The sequence below is a fragment of the Monodelphis domestica genome, chromosome 4 (genome assembly GCF_027887165.1).
Source record: "Monodelphis domestica isolate mMonDom1 chromosome 4, mMonDom1.pri, whole genome shotgun sequence".
Taxonomy (NCBI): Eukaryota; Metazoa; Chordata; class Mammalia; order Didelphimorphia; family Didelphidae; genus Monodelphis; species Monodelphis domestica.
The window spans coordinates 445,586,465-445,602,528 of record NC_077230.1 but is presented as its reverse complement, the minus strand read 5'-3'; the positions used below and the strand labels follow the sequence as shown (position 1 = coordinate 445,602,528).

Here is a 16,064-nt window from a genome sequence, read left to right as displayed (position 1 = left end):
TTATAATACGATTTCATTTAACTGGATTGTAGATTTGATCCTGGAGAGCTCCTGGAGTTTGTGGGGTGAGGGGTGCCGTAGGGAGACCCAAGTTTTGGAAGGTGAGCCCAGGATGGACAGCTGGAGTGAGGAGACCTCACCCCCATCGGCAGTCATTTCTCCAGGCTTCAGCTCCAGCTCCTTCCATAGCCCCGGGTACCAGGGACGGGAGGATCCCAGGACTGCAGAAAGGCACCAGGGAGGCCACCTCGTTTGAGACCCTCATTTTACAAAGGACAAAACTGAGGCTCAGGGAATGACCCAGAGCGGATTTGAACCCGGGCTCTCGGACTCAGCCAGGGCTCTTTCCCCTTGTACTCAGAGGCTGTCCTTGTCCCTAGCATGGGCAGTTCGCCAGAGAACACAAATAAGCGCCTGCAATTCCACACCCTCTTTTGGACCAGATGCCTCCCTCAGCCTTGGGCACTCCAAATTACCCAGGGATGTAGAGCCAGCCCCGCCCTTCGGAGGCGGGGCCGTGGAGGCTTCTGAGCATGCGCAAAAAGCGCTCTTGCTCCTCGGACTACATTTCCCAGCAGCCCTGCTCGGGGCTTTCCTTCCATTTCCTCTTTCTTATCCCTCTCTCCGCCGCGGCCAGGTGAGTCCCCCCTGCTGGTCCGCCTCTTTCGGTCCCTGGCGTCCTGCGACATGTGTGTCCCCCAGCCCAGACCCCGAGACCCAGGCGTCTTGCGACCCTGTGTCTCCCCCTCCCCACCACCACCCCGGGGCCAAGGTGTCCTGCCACCCCCATCCACCCCTCAGGGGCCCAGGCTTCCCGTGACCCCCGTGTCCCCTCCCCAGACGTACCCGCCCCCTTGGGTTCTCCTCCACCCCTGGGGCCCAGGCGTCCCCTGCTCCCCCCCCCCCCAGGGCCCCAGACCATGCCAGTCCCTCATCATCCCTTAAGGACCCGGGCCTCCTGTTCCTCCCTCCCCATTGGGATATAGGTAAACTGAGTCCCTCATCCGGATTCAGGAGCCCCACAGTCCACACCTCCTCCACCCGGTTTGCCCCCTTTACCCGCTCCTCCCTCCAGCTCTTCCCCCCATCCCCAGCAGCTCTGGCCCGTCTGGACTCTCCCCAAATCTCCCTCTTCCCTTGCCCCGCTCCCCCTCCCCCGGGGTCTTCTGGCCTGTGCGATGGGCTGCGATGGGCAGGCCAGCTTCAGCCCCAGCTTGAGGAGGGCCCGGCACCAGCGTCTCCCCGGGAGACATTTAGGGAAAAGCACGAGCCGGGCAGAAGCCCGACCCCAGCCACTTCCCCTGTGTGGCTTGACTCTCTGGACCCCTCCTCCCTCTCACCCCCCCCCCCCTCCGTTTGTTGTCGGAGCAGTTACTCCGGGAACGAGAATTCCCCTGGAACCTCCCCCTGCCCAGCCTCCTAGAGTGAAGGCCAAAGAGGCGGCCCTCCCCACCCACCCCCAAATAAAGGAGATCTGTGGCTCAGGCTCAGCTGGTGGAGAAGAGAAGGCTCAGGGCAGTCCATGGCCGGCTCCCAAGTTGTGGGGAAGTAATAAGACATTGGGCTTCCCCGGGCCTCCACACCGGCCCGCCCAGGGGCCTCTGGGTCAGCCCTACCCACCCAGCCTCAGCAGCAAACCCAGGAAGATGAAGCTAATGGCAGCTTCCAGGCTGTCTAAAGGCTCCTTCTGTCCCCACAGCACAGCCAGCAGACACCCAGGCCTTGCTAAGAGGGGAGCATGGAGCAGGAGGCAATGGCCCCTGGGATCTGGAGACTTAGGGGCCAGGTGAGTTTACTGGACAGCCATTCACACATTCCCAGGAGCTCAGGCTCTGGAGGGACCTGGGCGGCCCCTCTTTGCACCCCAAGCTGACTTCCTCTGCTCGTGGCATTGCCTTGGAGGCTTAAGGTGCAGGAATGAGCCCAGAGCTCCCGAACACCGCTAAGGTTGAGCTTGGCAATAGAGGGGGGAGCAGGCAGAGAGGCAGAGCCCTCCCTCCCTTTGCAGCTAACTATGGAGAGAGCAGGAGCATGGAGGCTGCCCGCTTCCCCCCACTTTCAGCTTCTGCTCCATGGGAGAAGGTGTGAAAGAAAGATGACACCCCCAGTGGAATTGCTCATTGGCTTCAGTGAAGGGGGAGGGAGGAGGGGAGGGAAAGAACATGAATCATGTACACATGGAAAAATATTCTAAATTTATTAGTCAATTAAAAAAGTTAACAATTAAAAAAATAAAGATGACACAGCGACATCTAGGTGGTTAGAGAACTAAGCCTGGAGTCAAAAGACCGTAGGTTCAAATCTGGTCTCAGATCTTTCCTAGCTGAATGACCCTGGGCAAGTCACTTAACTCCATTGCCTATCCTTTTCCACTCTTCTGCAGATTCCATTGTAAGACAGAAGGTAAGAATTTTTTAAAAGATTAAAAAAAGAAAGACAAACCACTGGACCCCAAGTCGCAAGTGTCTAGCATCTTGGCTTTTGTCTCCTTAACTTTTAACCTAACAGTTAATCTTGCAGTGCCTCTACTGTCTCAATTGTTTGACATAAAATTGGAGGCCACCAACAAGCTGATATGGTTATTTCTGGCAGGGAGAGATTAGGAGGAGGAAAACTTTTTTTTTCCTTTTCCTTAAAGCACAGATGTTTAACCTAGCTCAAAAACGCTTTGGTTGTTTTTAAACATGGGAGAACCATATTTCAGCATAATCAGTATTATGGGTTTTTAAATTAATATTCAATAGCTAAATATATTTTATAAAGTTTTATTAATAATAACTAAAACCGAAGATCTGCCTGAATTCAGCTGGGTTGCAGGTCCAAGAGGAAGAGGGAGGGGTTACAGCCACTTAAGTACAATCAGGCAAAATGCAGGGAAACTGGAAAAGGGAATTTTGGGAAATGCTAAGGGACTTCTGGGGAATGAAGTCCAAAGGCTCAAAATCTCCATTTATACAGTATCCTTTGTAATTCTTTCAAGCACTTGTAAACATGATCCTGAGAAGGAATCCTTGCTACAACCAAAGTTAAGAACCCCTGCCTTAAAGAATTGTCCCTTTCCATGGAAACTGGGGTGGAAAGGACGCCCACAGGACCAAGGAAAGAGAGCCTCCATCATCTCCTAAACAGGAAATAGAAAGTGCCATAAGGAAAACCGAACTGTGGGAAAGCACCCATGGCATAAGGCATGAGGCTCAAGGAGTAGCTCCTGTGGGCCCAGAGCTGTGGCAGGCCCTGTCTGCTATTAACAGTTCTCCCAGTAGTTGGCCACAAACTCGGTGGCCCTAAGAAGCAGCTCCCATTACACCTGCTCCCCATCCATGTGCCTCTCTGACCCCCAGAGTCCACATTACATGGGGTTTAAGTTATATTTATGTGGAAGTCCTATGTTACATGTCTGTGTGATAGCCCAGCCCCATATACTATCTCCCTCTCTGCTTCCAGGGGCCCCCCTGACCCAGCTTCCTCTTAAGGGGAATGGGATCTCTTGGCTTTGGCCTGGGCTCCTGCTATAGGGCCAGGGGAAGCAGAGAGTCCTGGCTGCCCACCAGGCGGGGATCATACCATCCCAATAAGTCCATTAGCTTCCAGCTTTCTCTGGCTCACTCTTTCACTCCCTCCTCTCCCAAAGAATTATGCCAGCTTCTGGCAAGCCTTTTTCTGCTAAGTCCCAAGAGTACAAAAAAATAGGAAAACGCAGATACTGCCCTCAAGGAGAGACTCCATACAAACAGTTTCATACAGGCAATATAGGGAAAGTGGGGATGGGAAATACAGCCAGACAGAAGGCCCTGTTTGATAGCTAGCATGTGTAGTGGACTCTGTAAAATGCTTCCCAAATATTATCTCCTCTGAACTGGAACAATCCTAGGAAGTAGATGCTTGTATTATTATTATTGTTCCCACTTTGTAGTTAAGGAAACTGAGGCAAGGAAAGGCTTAGTGACTCAGTTAGTAAACATTCATTAAGCACTGATTAGACACCAGGTACTGTGCTAAGCTCTGAAGATGCAAAAAGAGACACAGGATGTTGCTGTGGTTACTCATGTCTTGATTCTTCGTGAAGCCTTTTGGGGTTTTCACAGCAAAGATACTGGGGTGGTTTGTAATTTCCTTCTCCAGTTCATTTTTCAGATGAGGAAACTGAGGCAAATAGCATTTGGTGTCTAGTCTTTCTCCTTACCTCCTCATCCTCCCTCCCTCACTTCTCTCTCACTTCCTACCTCCTGTCTCTCCTTCCCTCCCTTCTTTCCTTCCTTCATTCCTTTCTAACTTCCTTCCTTCATTTCTTCCTAACTTACTTCCTCCCTACCTCCTCATCCTCCCTCTTTCTTTCTTCCCTTTCCTTCCTACTTTTTTCCCATTTATTCAGTGGGGAGGAGGGATCAGGAAACTATGAAGAGTCTCCTATAGGAGGTGATGATTAAACTGAGTTATAAAGAATGCCATCTGTAAGGAAAGAGGCATTCCAGGGGGCATGGAAGACAAGAACAGCCTGTGCCAAGGTACAGAGTCAATGGATGAGATTGGCTACACCAAGAGTGTGCAAAGTATGGTGAGGAGTAATGTGTAAATCTCAAAGCAATCCAGAGCTATGTTGGAAAGTGCTTTAAAGGGCACCTGAGACAGAGAGAGCTAGGAAAGGCATTGTACTCCCTAATACCAAGCAAGAGAATGGCAGAAGAGTTTATAAGAAACAAAGACATTGGAAAATTAGAGACACCAAGTGAAAATCAGAGCCTGGAATCAAATCTTTCCTTGAATTCATTGAAAAGGAGTTTGAGGTGCAATCAGGACTTCAGATAAGGCAACACTAAACATCTACATCAAGAAACAAATTGGAAAATCCCATTCTTAAAAGTCACAACGAACAACAAAACTATGTAACTTTTAATTATATCAGCACCAAATGGCAAGGTCTCCAGATTTTTGAAGGAAAAAAAAGAATTAGAGTTAACCCAGTAACTAGAAAAGACTTAACTTTTTTTCCCTTTTTTTTAAGAACCTGATAAAACCTAGCACAGACTCTTTGGAAAATTAGATTTAAATGATTTTTGAATGGGAACATTCAACAGTAAACCTATTCTTTGGGCAACTAGTTATCACAGTGGAAGAGAGGCAGAGCAGGAATTGGGAGACTCTGGGTTCAAATGTGGCATGAGACATTATAGCTGTGTGACCCTGGATAAGTCACTTAACCTCAGTTGCCTAATACCACTCTTCTACCTTATAATGAATACTATGTATCAATTTTAAGACAAAAGATAAGGAAAGAATATACCTATTTCTAGCATCACATGCTAATTCTTTAGAGAAACAGGTGCCAGTATGAAAAGAACTCATAAATAAAGCTTATGCCATAATATTAAAGACCTTTACAAACACAGTACAAGAAAATTATTAAAACAAGAGAAAAAAGAGATGTAAATGTGAAATAATGACATCCTGATTGACTGATGACTTAGAGAATTTGAGGCTTGGAAGGGATCCCCGTAGCCATCTAATCCAGCCTCTACACAAAGGAAATCTCACTATAGCCTACCTGACCTGGGATAAGCTTAGAGGCCTCCAAAGAGGGGTATCTGCTGCCTCTGAAATGCTCATGAAAGAGTCAAACATAAGAGGAATGATCAGTTCAGCATTTTGGGGATCCAGATAACACATAACTGAGAGGTAACATGTATTTCTGAAGAGATTAGTACAATAGCAAAAGCATACTCATAAACTGAGTAAAGAACTAGAAAAACCAGATGACCCTCAAACAAGCACAAAAATGAAAAAATTGTTAAATTGAGAGAAAATAGAACAAATAGCCAAAACTATAGAAAGGCTGAGAGTTGAACCTTTAAAAACGTCCAAAATTGCTAAGATAAAATTGATCATAATATAATGTTAGAATTTATCATAAAGAGGATAAAATCAAATTAATAGTTTTCAAAGGAATCAATCAGCATGTAGTCAGTGCCTACTGTATGCCTTGTGGTGTGCTAAGCATGAAGAAGAAGGCAAATTCATAACTAAGAGAAAGGGAAAAGGATTTATAGATTACAGAAACTAATAGCCACAAACTAGCCCATACAGAAAATGGAGGAATATCTATAAAATGGAAAATAACCAAGTTATCAAAATATAAGAGATCCTAAACAACTCTGTCTCAGAAAATAACTTGAGGGAACTGCAGAAACAAATGTCTGGTTGATGCTAGATTCACAACTCAACTGTATGAATCTTTTGAAGAGCAATCAGTATTAGTATTATAAAAATTGGCAAAGTCGGTAAATATTTATTTAAGGACATGCTATATGCCAGGCACCATGGACAGGGATACAGATGCAGGAAAAAAAATAAGGCAGTCTCTTCCCTCAACAAACTGACAGTCTAATGGAGGAAGACAAAACCTGAAAGGAAGCAGAAGAGTGTGTATTTGGGGGGGAAGAGGTTATCCCAATAATGAGCTTTCTAGGTGCATGATAGAAAAATCAGAGAAACCCCAGGTTCACAGTTAGCAAGGGCCAGGGGTAGGATTTAAATTCAGGACTCCTTCATCTGATTAGGAAGACTTTTAAGCAAGGATTGCATCTGTTCCAGTAGAAATGACTGGTTAGTAATGGAGAGTATTTGCTATGTTATCTCTGTTCACTGGTATTTATAGAATGATAAAATTCTAGGTAGGACACCAGGGAGTCACCAGTTGTTTGATTTGGCCCAATGGAGTGGGGTGCAGGCCTTAGTCGAATCTCCACTAAGAAGACAATAATCAGAGCTGAAGAAAGAAGGCAGCATAGAGTACAGAAGGAACTGGGATGGGAAATCAGATAATGTGGGTTCCCATCCAGGCCCTGCCTCTTCATTGTAGTGTGACCTGAGTCTCAGAAAAGGGAGTTGGACCAGATGGCCTCCAAAGTCCCATTTCTCAATCTTATGGTCTTGGACGTTTCAGGAATCTGTGTCATTTGAAGAGGTAGCTGTGGATTTCAGCCAAGAGGAATGGTGCTTCCTGAATGCTGCTCAGAAGGAGCTCTACAAGGAAGTGATGCTGGAGAACTATAGGAACCTGGTTTCCCTGGGTAAGGATGACCACTTTCCTCTCCCCACCTTCTTTAGTACAGGCCCTGGAGACCCTACATCAGCCCCTGGAGTGAGTGTCTTTGTCTCCTCTCTTCCCACATGTTGGACAAAATTTTAAATATTTAGCAATTATTAGAGACCAGAGATTGCTCCTCTTTTGGGGCTGACAGACAGGGCCCCTTCCTTGTGCTCCCTGTCCTCTGATATTTCTTCCCAGTCTATGATGGGAGACTAAAATCATCCTTGAGCTATTATAGAGTCAGTCATGTTCTTGTTCTGTGTTGGTCTGGATGAAGGAGAGAATTAGGACCATAGAACTTCAGAGTCAGAAATGGACTCCAAGGCATCCTGGAGGAACCCCTGCCTGGGCAAGAATTCTCTTTCCAGTATGCCTGACAAGTGGTCCTCCTGCTTTGGCTAGAAGTCCTCTGATGAAGGGAAGCCCATTGATGGTGATCAGGATGATGATGATGATGATGTTGTTGATGATGATGATGATAAAAACTCCTAGCACTGAGGGTTTCCAAAGAACTTCACCCCTTGTCTTTTTTTATACTGACAATAATCCTGGTCACACAAGTGCTCTTATTGTCCCTATTTTGCAGATGAGGAACTGAGGCAAACAAAGATTTGTAACAAGGGAATCACTTTAAAAGACTGATATATATTAATTCAAGGTTGCCAAGGAATTCAGCTATGTAATTCCTAAATGAAAAACTCAAGTCAGCCGTCAGCCTTTTTTGGAGTTTAATTACAATAGGAGCAAGAAAGGAATTAGAGATAGAGAGAGAAAAAGGGAGAGAAGGGAATAGGGCTTAAATACCCCTTCTGTTTAGGCTGGGCCAAAAGGCCCAAGCCCTTAGATAGCTGGGGCAAAGAAAAGAGATCAGTCCCTATCACTCACGTGACCAAAATGGAGAAACAGTCTCAGAGGCCCCCACCTTCAGCTTCCTTCAGCGCAAGCTTCTCCGAGTCCATCGCAATCACCTCGACCAAACTCCTCAACCCCTCAAGTCTCCAGACCCTCCTATCTTTAAGGAAACCATCCAAGTTCCTTCTCTCAGTTCTCCCATCTACCAATCACTGTTCATCAATTTCCCTGTGCCAATGGAGGCTCTAGCTTAACCCAGGACCGCCCAGAGGTTTCTGGCTTTTGCACATGTCTGTTGAAGGTCATATTTTCAAATGATTAAATCTTTGATCTAGGCTGCAGCCCTTACTCAATCCTGTTAGGACTGAATAGGGTGGAGATTGATTCCAAGTATCTCCATTGTATCAATTCTAAAATCAATCATGACTCAAAGAACTTCCTGTTCTATGCTTAAGCATAGGTCAAAGTCCTTTCCATTGTTCAGCAAAAGGTTTCTGTCCTAAAGTAATCTGAAGAAGGGAAGAGAAGGAACCTCCCATGCCAATGGGGTTCACATTCCAATAGACTATCAGTAAGAAATTTTCCAAGTATGAAATATCCCAATGGTGAAATTTCCAACATTTATAAGTCTAAGGAATTTTGAGGTTTACAGATTAGAGGTTAAATGGACACTCGACTACTAAGTGTATGAAACTGGATTTGAACTCATGTCATCCTTGGCTCCAAGGGGCTGCCACTCTTCAGTCTCTGCTTTACCATCTAGTGGCTAAGCTGCTACCTCCCATGTTAGCCTAGTTCATTTCACTTGTGGATAGATCTCGTTATTAAGACTTTGTTCCCTACCTCTTATCCCAGTTTGTTTCTTCTTAGTCCATTGCTTCTCCTCCTCCCTTTGGAACAACCAAGGTGGTCTGTTTGGTCTTCATGTATGGTCTTGCCTCTAACACTTACCACTTGGCTTGTCATGGCCAAGACACTTTCTCTCTTGGATCTCAGTTTCCTAATTTGTAAAATGAAAGCAGTGGCTCCTGAGGTCCCATCCAGCCCTCAATCTAGATTACTACAATCTATCCCAATTTTTCCCATGTCCCACTGCAAATACTGAAAGATGGGAAATGCTCATATATTCTTTATGAAAGAGATGGATAAATGACCTAATTTTCTTTCTGATTCTAAATTGACTGTATAATCCCCATCTCCCCATTTCTTGACTCCCATACACTCCAAAACTTCCTGGAACACCATACTGATTATCTTATTTGTTATTATTTTTCTGGGGTCCTGTGGGCAATACTCTGGTACTTCCTAGCACAGGCTGATTTTCCTGAAAAGGACTGAATTCTGAGGTTCCTTCTCTTCTCAGCAGTTCCCTATTTACCATGAGCAGGGCTTCCAGTTTGCAAACCGGATGTGATCGCCCAATTGGAGCAAGGGGAAGCCCCATGGATGCTGGAGAGAGAAGGCCCCCCAAGAGCTTCCCTTGCAGGTGAGTGCCTAAAACCAGCCCCTGTTGCCATAAACTCAAGTCATCGTTTTCTGGAAATGTGGGAGAGAAAACACTCCTCCAAGTCCCTTCTCAGGTGGACTAGTTAGGAAGGCCTGAAAGTTGCTTTATCTCTATAGCAGTGAATGAAGTGGGATCCCACAGACAAGACCCTAAATGTAGCACATCCTAGTGGGAGGTGTAGGAGGGTCAACCATTGCCTCTCATGTGCTCTGATGGGCAATCACCAAACCCTGTCCATCATTGCCACTAACTCGTTACCTAATTCTTTCTCTCACCAGGTTCAAAGACAATTGAAGTGTCCATTTGGATAATACCATTAAAATTACTGAAATGTCAAATCTCTTCAGTTAACTAGTTACTCAAGGCTGAATTAACTTCAACCTTGCCTCAGTAGAACTGGAAAAAGTCTTCTCTCTTAGGTGATTTTTCCTCTTTGACTCTCAAACCCTAGTCTTACAGGCTTAAACACACAGCATTGTTACTGGCTTTGTGATTTATTAGCAGTTTCCAAAAAGAAATAATCACAAAAGAATAGGGTTCAAGTATGTCAGCAGCAATGACAGTCATGGCCAGTCATGATTTTGTTCTAGGAAAGTGGGTTAACCAAAAAAGGCACTTTCCTCTCCTTTGTCAATTGCCAACTCCTTAAACATGGCAGCTCCCAGGCAGCCAGAAATATGATCAGTTTTTCTCAGAAATGTAAATTAACTACTTTCTACAGAGATTATAATTTAATTCAGTTTTCTCATCAGGAATGAAGAATTTTTTTTTAATCTTACCTTTCATCTTAGAATCAATACTGTATGTTGGTTCTAAGGCAGAAGAGCAGTAAGGGCTAGGCAATGGGGGTCAAGTGACTTGCCCAGGGTCACACAGCTGGGAAGTGTGAAATGCCACATTTGAATCCATGATCTCCCACCTCTAGGCCTGCTCTCAAATCTACTGAGTCACCTAGCTGCCCCCTGGAATAAAGGAATATTCAACTTGTTCCCCCCAAGAATTCTCTATCCTCTTCATGAAATGTCTTCTCCACTCAGTTAACATCTTTAAAACTTAAAAGGTTTCTGAATCCTCAGAGACTCACTCTCTAATGGCAGTTAGCCATGTCCCTTATCTTGGTCTCTTCAGAAATTATTTTGTTCTCTCTAAATGCCCCACACAGACTCCTCCCTATATGGCAGTTAGTCCGGAGATTCTCTCTTTTGTAAAAGTCACTGTGAGCATGCAGTGTCTTTGTGAGAGGCCAGCTGAGCTGAGATTACAACCCAAGTTTCCTAATATTTAATTTGATCATTGGAGGAAAAAGTGGCCTTCAGCCGTGTCCAAACCTTTCTCCTTTGCCATACTTTAGAGATCTTCCTCTCTGGCCAGGAGCTATAGTTCTACCTATTTTTATTTAATTGTTCTATTGCCCTGTTGCAATTGCTGAGAGGGATACGAGACAGAGATAAGATTGTCCCTCACTTCTGGGGCATAAGGGTGTTGGTAAAAAAAGATGAGGCCGAGTTCTATAGCAAAACATGCCCCATTTTTATGGTTGTGTCATCGTATGGCAAGTTCTTCAAGGGTGCATAGAAGGCGACTGTAAGCCAGATTATTGGCATTATTAGAGTATATGTAAACTTCTGTGTTAGGGCTTTAAAAAATTAACTGTATGGAAGAGGTGTGTCCAGGGACAGTTCATTCAACAGCTCATCAGAGAAAGACCTGAATAGGCTGGTCTGCTGAAATCCGAGTAGGAGCCAGCATCGTCCATTTTCCACTCTCTCTTCTGCCATGCTGCCCTGTCATGAAAGATTTTACCACATAGTTGCTGAAATCCAATCATATCATGGCTGCCCTAGTCTGAGTAAATGGGCTCAAAGCCCCTTCAGCAAAGAAAATTAGATCAATTGAGCATGGTTGGTTTTTACCCTTACACTGTACACCAACCATCCATTTTGGAATTGACTTTGGAATTCAGTTGGGAATTTGTCTCTAATTTAACCATTTGGGGCTCCTGCCTTCTTGTTTTCCAAATCCTAGTGGCTGCCTTGCACCATTCTTCAGGTGCTCTTGTCTCAGATATCCGTAGCAGAGTTCTCTCCGTTGTATTTGCAAGTTCTTTGAGTACTCCAGGTGGTACTTTTGTTGGACCTGCCTGAGAATGACACCTGTAGCTTGTATTGCATCTAGGTGGCCTTCTTGGCTGTGTGAAGGGCTGGATCCACCTACCTTATCTGTGCCTTGGACACCTTTGGCTTCTCCCTGAGCTGAAGGTTGAAGGGCACAGTAGCGAATGCGGTGGAAGGAACGCACTAGATCCCAGTTCTCATCCCAGCATGGCCCTTGGACACAATGTGACCTTGGTCATCTCTTTGCCCCTCAGTTTGCTCATCAAACTGTGTTGTAGCATACCTGGATGGATTCTGGGTTATCATGTTTTTTTTTTTTAATACCCTTTCTAAAGTAGTTTTCTCTTTGAAAGGGAAGTTGTAAAATTTTGTTAACATTGATTCTGCCTTTTCAAGAGTTAAGATTATTCTCTTATTTTGAGAAAATAAAAGATGAGATGAAATGTAGTCATTTTATTTTCCCAGTAGCATGGAGAAGATATATTTCTATTTTTATTTCCTTCAGATTGGGAGCCTCGTCCTGCTATCAAAGGATCTCTTCCAGTGTGGGGCATTTCTCCAGAAGAATCATCCTGGAAGAATGTCATCAGTGACAGGCCTTGGAAGTTCAAGTTGAAAGAAGCCTGGACTTGTGATGCCAAGTTAGGCAAGAAACCAGACAGCCAGGAGAGCCCTTCCAGGAAATTAACAATTACTCCCCAAAAGACTGTATGCAAAGGAAAAGGCCAGCAATGTAATAAACTTGGAAGCAGCTTCAATCAAGGGTCAGGCCTTTCTCTCTCTGGGAGCATTCCTTTAGGTAACAGTCAAGAGGGAGGTGATATACATTACCAGATCTTCCCACCATATTCAAACCTAATTCAGTATACTAAAGGGACATCTGGGAAAGAATGTGCCAGGTATGATAAACTTGGGGAATGCTTTAATTATCAGCCAAATCATACTCAATATTATGGCAAGCATACACAAGTAAAAGCTTATGAATATAATCAGTGTGAGATAGCATTCAGCTGGGGCACAGATCTTATTGGACATCCCAAACTTCATACTGAAAACAACTCTTATAATGATAATAAATGTGGGAAGACCTTCCGCCAGAATACAAAGCTTATTTATCATCAGAAAATTCATAATGGAAACAAATATTATACAAGTAATGAATACAGGAAAGCCTCCATAGATCACTCACCACTTACTATCCATCAGAGAATTCATATCAGAGAGAAGTCGTATGAATGTAATCAATGTGGAAAGATCTTTAGCCAAAGTTCAGAACTTATTCGACATCAGAGAATTCACACTGGAGAGAAACCTTTTGAATGCAATGAATGTGGGAAGGCCTTTAGCCAGAGCTCAGAACTTATTAGACATAGGAGAATTCATACTGGAGAGAAACCTTATGAATGTAATGAATGTGGGAAGGCCTTCATCCAAAGTTCATCTCTTACTTTACATCAGAGAATTCATACTGGAGAGAAGCCTTATGAATGTAATCAGTGTGGGAAGACTTTTAGCCAGAGCTCAGAACTTAATAGACATCAAAAAATTCATACTGGAGAGAAACCTTATGAATGTAGTGAGTGTGGGAAAGCCTTCATCTGGAACTCAGAACTTATTAGACATCGGATAATTCACACTGGAGAGAAGCCTTATATATGTAATGAATGTGGGAAGGCCTTCACTCAGAGTTCATCTCTTACTTTACATCAGAGGATTCACACTGGAGAAAAGCCTTATAAATGTGATGAATGTGGGAAGGCTTTCACCCGTAGTTCATCTCTTACTGTACATCATAGTACTCATACTAGAGAGAAACCTTATGAGTGTAATCAGTGTGGGAAGACTTTTAGCTGGAACTCAGAACTTATCAGACACCAAATAATTCATACCGGAGAGAAGCCTTTTAAATGTGATGAATGTGGGAAAGCTTTCACCCAGAACTCATCCCTTGTTTTGCATAAGCGAATTCATAGCAGAGAAAAACCTCATGAATGTAATGAGTGTGGTAAGGCCTTTATCCAACACACATCCCTTATTTGCCATCGGAGAATCCACACTGGAGAGAAGCCTTATAAATGTAATGAATGTTGGAAAGCTTTCAGTCAGAGTGGACACCTTACTGTGCATAAGAGAATTCACAGTAGAGAAAAGTCACATGAGTGGAACGGATGTGGTAAGGCCTTTATTCAACACTCCTCTCTAGTTTACCATCAAAGAATTCATACTGGTGAGAAAGCATATGAATGCAACGAATTTGGAAAGGTTTTCAGTCAGAATACAGAAATAATTGACCATCAGAAAATTCGTCCTGAAGAGACATTTTTATACTTGAAATGAATGTGGGAAGACCTTCATTGGGAGCTTATTTCTTATTCTCCTGATAATTCAAACCACATGAGAACCGTCTAATTGTAATTAGCATGGGCAAGCCTTTTGATAGAGCAGGGACCTTATTAGATACTGATCTATTCAGAGTGAATGAAACCTTGGAAATGTAATGAATATGGGAAGGCCTTCTACAGAGCTCATCCCTTACTGTACATCAGAATTCATACAAGAGAGAAATTTATGAATAGAATTATGTGGGAAGGCCTGTACTAAGGGCTCAGAATTTGTTAGACATAAGAAAATTCCTTCTGGAGAAGAAACCTTATAAATAATATTGCTAACCTTCATATAGCACTTGAAGGTTTTCAAAGTGCTTTACAATATTTGTCATTTGATCATCACAATAATCCTGGGAGGTTGGTGTTATGATTACCCCCATTTATCAGATGTAGAAGATGGACCTGAGAGAAGTTAGTGACTTCTCCAGGATAAATAGGTAGGAAGTATCTTGAGGCTGAAATTGAACTCGGGTCTTCCTGCATCTGGGTCCAGTGCTCCATGCATGGAATGGAATGAAATTAAAATTCCTCAGACATGAAGTGTTCTCTTTATGTAAGCTGTTGTGCTAGTTACTGAGTCCAGAAAGACAAAATGAAGCACTCCTTGCTCTCAAAGACCCTACTTTCTTCAAATTATTTGTGGAGTTTTTTAGTTGAAGGAAACCCTATAAATGTGACAAATTTAGCCCCCCCAAAAATGCTTTCATCTTCTTGTCACTGGAGAAATCCTGCTTGAGTGAAACTTCATGAAAGTGATGCATTTGGAAAGGCTTTGGGTTGGTGCACACTCCTCACCATTAGAAAAGTCAAACCGATCTGAAGCCTTTGGATGGTGAGATGATTGTGAAAGGCCTAGCAGTGAAAGACCGCTGATCCATCATTGCTGACGTTTACAGAGTTAGCCTGATTACAGGAATGCCTAAATAGCAGGAAGGAAGATGGATCTTGAGGGGAAATTACTGTTCATGATCACATATTATAACTTAAAAAACCTTAAGACATCCTCTAGGTCTTGGTGAGAGAACAGGTAATAGACATCATTCCATCCAGTTGCCAAGTTTCTTAGTATTAACGGATTTAATCCTCAGTATTCATGGACTTCTAAATGTAACGTTCCAAATAGTCTACAATGATAGTTCCCACTCTAAAATGATCCTTTAGGCCCCCAACCAGGTTCTCATTTTCTTCTTGAGCAGCTGCAACTTTGGGAACTTTCTCCCGGTGCTGTCATATATAATCTGCCCATGCAGGCCTATATCACCTCCATGTTTCTGTTCTTTGCTCGTCATTTCCATCATGGGAGGAAAGTCCTGTCCCTCATTTAAACAACTCTTTTTTTTTTCTTTATAATCCAAATGATTCTTCCCATACTATATTATCTCCTCACATATTGACTTTGGGAATACTGATTCCCAATAGTCAATATTCCTAAAACTTAATACAAATCTAAATGCAAATCTTTTTATGAATTACAGTATAGCTTTACAATATCCTTATTAACCACAGATTAGATTTTGCCAAAACTTCCCACAACATTAATATTCTGTCAGAAAAATGAGAATAAGGAAAGCCTTCAGTTCTTTGATAAAATCATTGTTTCTTTAGAAAACAGGATGAACAGAACTGGTAATCTAGAAGAGCAACCAAGTATAAAAAGGAAAATGGCCTTTAATAAACCCAAGGTAAGTATCAATGGGCAAAGAAATAACATTGGTCAGTACAAATTTTTGGAAAATGAGATATCAGCATGTCAGAAAAAGTTTCACTCTCAAACTGCACACTATTAATGATGATGAATTCTATGTGTAACTTTTGTGTCAGAAAAGGGTATATTGTATTTCTTGTGAGTATAATGAAAATATTTTAAAATTTATTGTAAAATTTAAAGGAATTATTGGAAATCAAATTCCTTTTCTTTTTATGTAATCATAGTCCACCATTTTTAGAGGGGGGGAAATCAAAGACATGTAAGTAAAAATGAATCTTTGGGAGGGGGGATTTTTGGCAGGAAATACATCTGATTAAAATCTAAAATCCAAAATATGGGTAGCTGATAGAAATGGGTAAAAGAAATAACCATTTTTAACACTGAAAAAAAAAGGTCAAAGGGATGGTCA

The 16,064-nt window shown here is 43.2% G+C and overlaps 1 protein-coding gene across 4 annotated transcripts; it reads left to right on the top strand.

The window, feature by feature from the left end:
- Positions 1-555: 555 nt before the first annotated feature.
- On the top strand, positions 556-15,853 carry LOC100029578 (zinc finger protein 883-like). 4 transcript variants are annotated; one of them, XM_007492618.3, is made up of 5 exons: positions 556-637; positions 1,700-1,786; positions 6,941-7,067; positions 9,327-9,425; positions 12,066-15,853. In XM_007492618.3, exons 2-5 carry the CDS (start codon positions 1,739-1,741, stop codon positions 13,895-13,897), a joined length of 2,106 nt encoding a protein of 701 aa, XP_007492680.2. In that variant the 5' UTR covers positions 556-637; positions 1,700-1,738; the 3' UTR covers positions 13,898-15,853. The 4 variants fall into 4 exon arrangements, with proteins under 4 accessions (XP_007492680.2, XP_056652814.1, XP_016278228.2 ...); XM_056796836.1 differs by lacking the exons at positions 556-637; positions 6,941-7,067 and having other exon boundaries at positions 1,433-1,786; XM_016422742.2 differs by lacking the exons at positions 556-637; positions 1,700-1,786 and having other exon boundaries at positions 9,306-9,425.
- The last annotated feature ends 211 nt before the right edge of the window (positions 15,854-16,064 follow it).

What these genes read in the sequence shown, in the direction of transcription:
- LOC100029578 (XM_007492618.3), top strand. Translation starts at nt 1,739, where the DNA reads ATGGAGCAGGAGGCAATGGCCCCTGGGATCTGGAGACTTAGGGGCCAG. An exon ending in TAGGAACCTGGTTTCCCTGG is followed by an intron (nt 7,068 to 9,326) that starts GTAAGGATGACC and finishes TACCATGAGCAG; the next exon opens with GGCTTCCAGTTTGCAAACCG. An exon ending in CCCAAGAGCTTCCCTTGCAG is followed by an intron (nt 9,426 to 12,065) that starts GTGAGTGCCTAA and finishes TATTTCCTTCAG; the next exon opens with ATTGGGAGCCTCGTCCTGCT.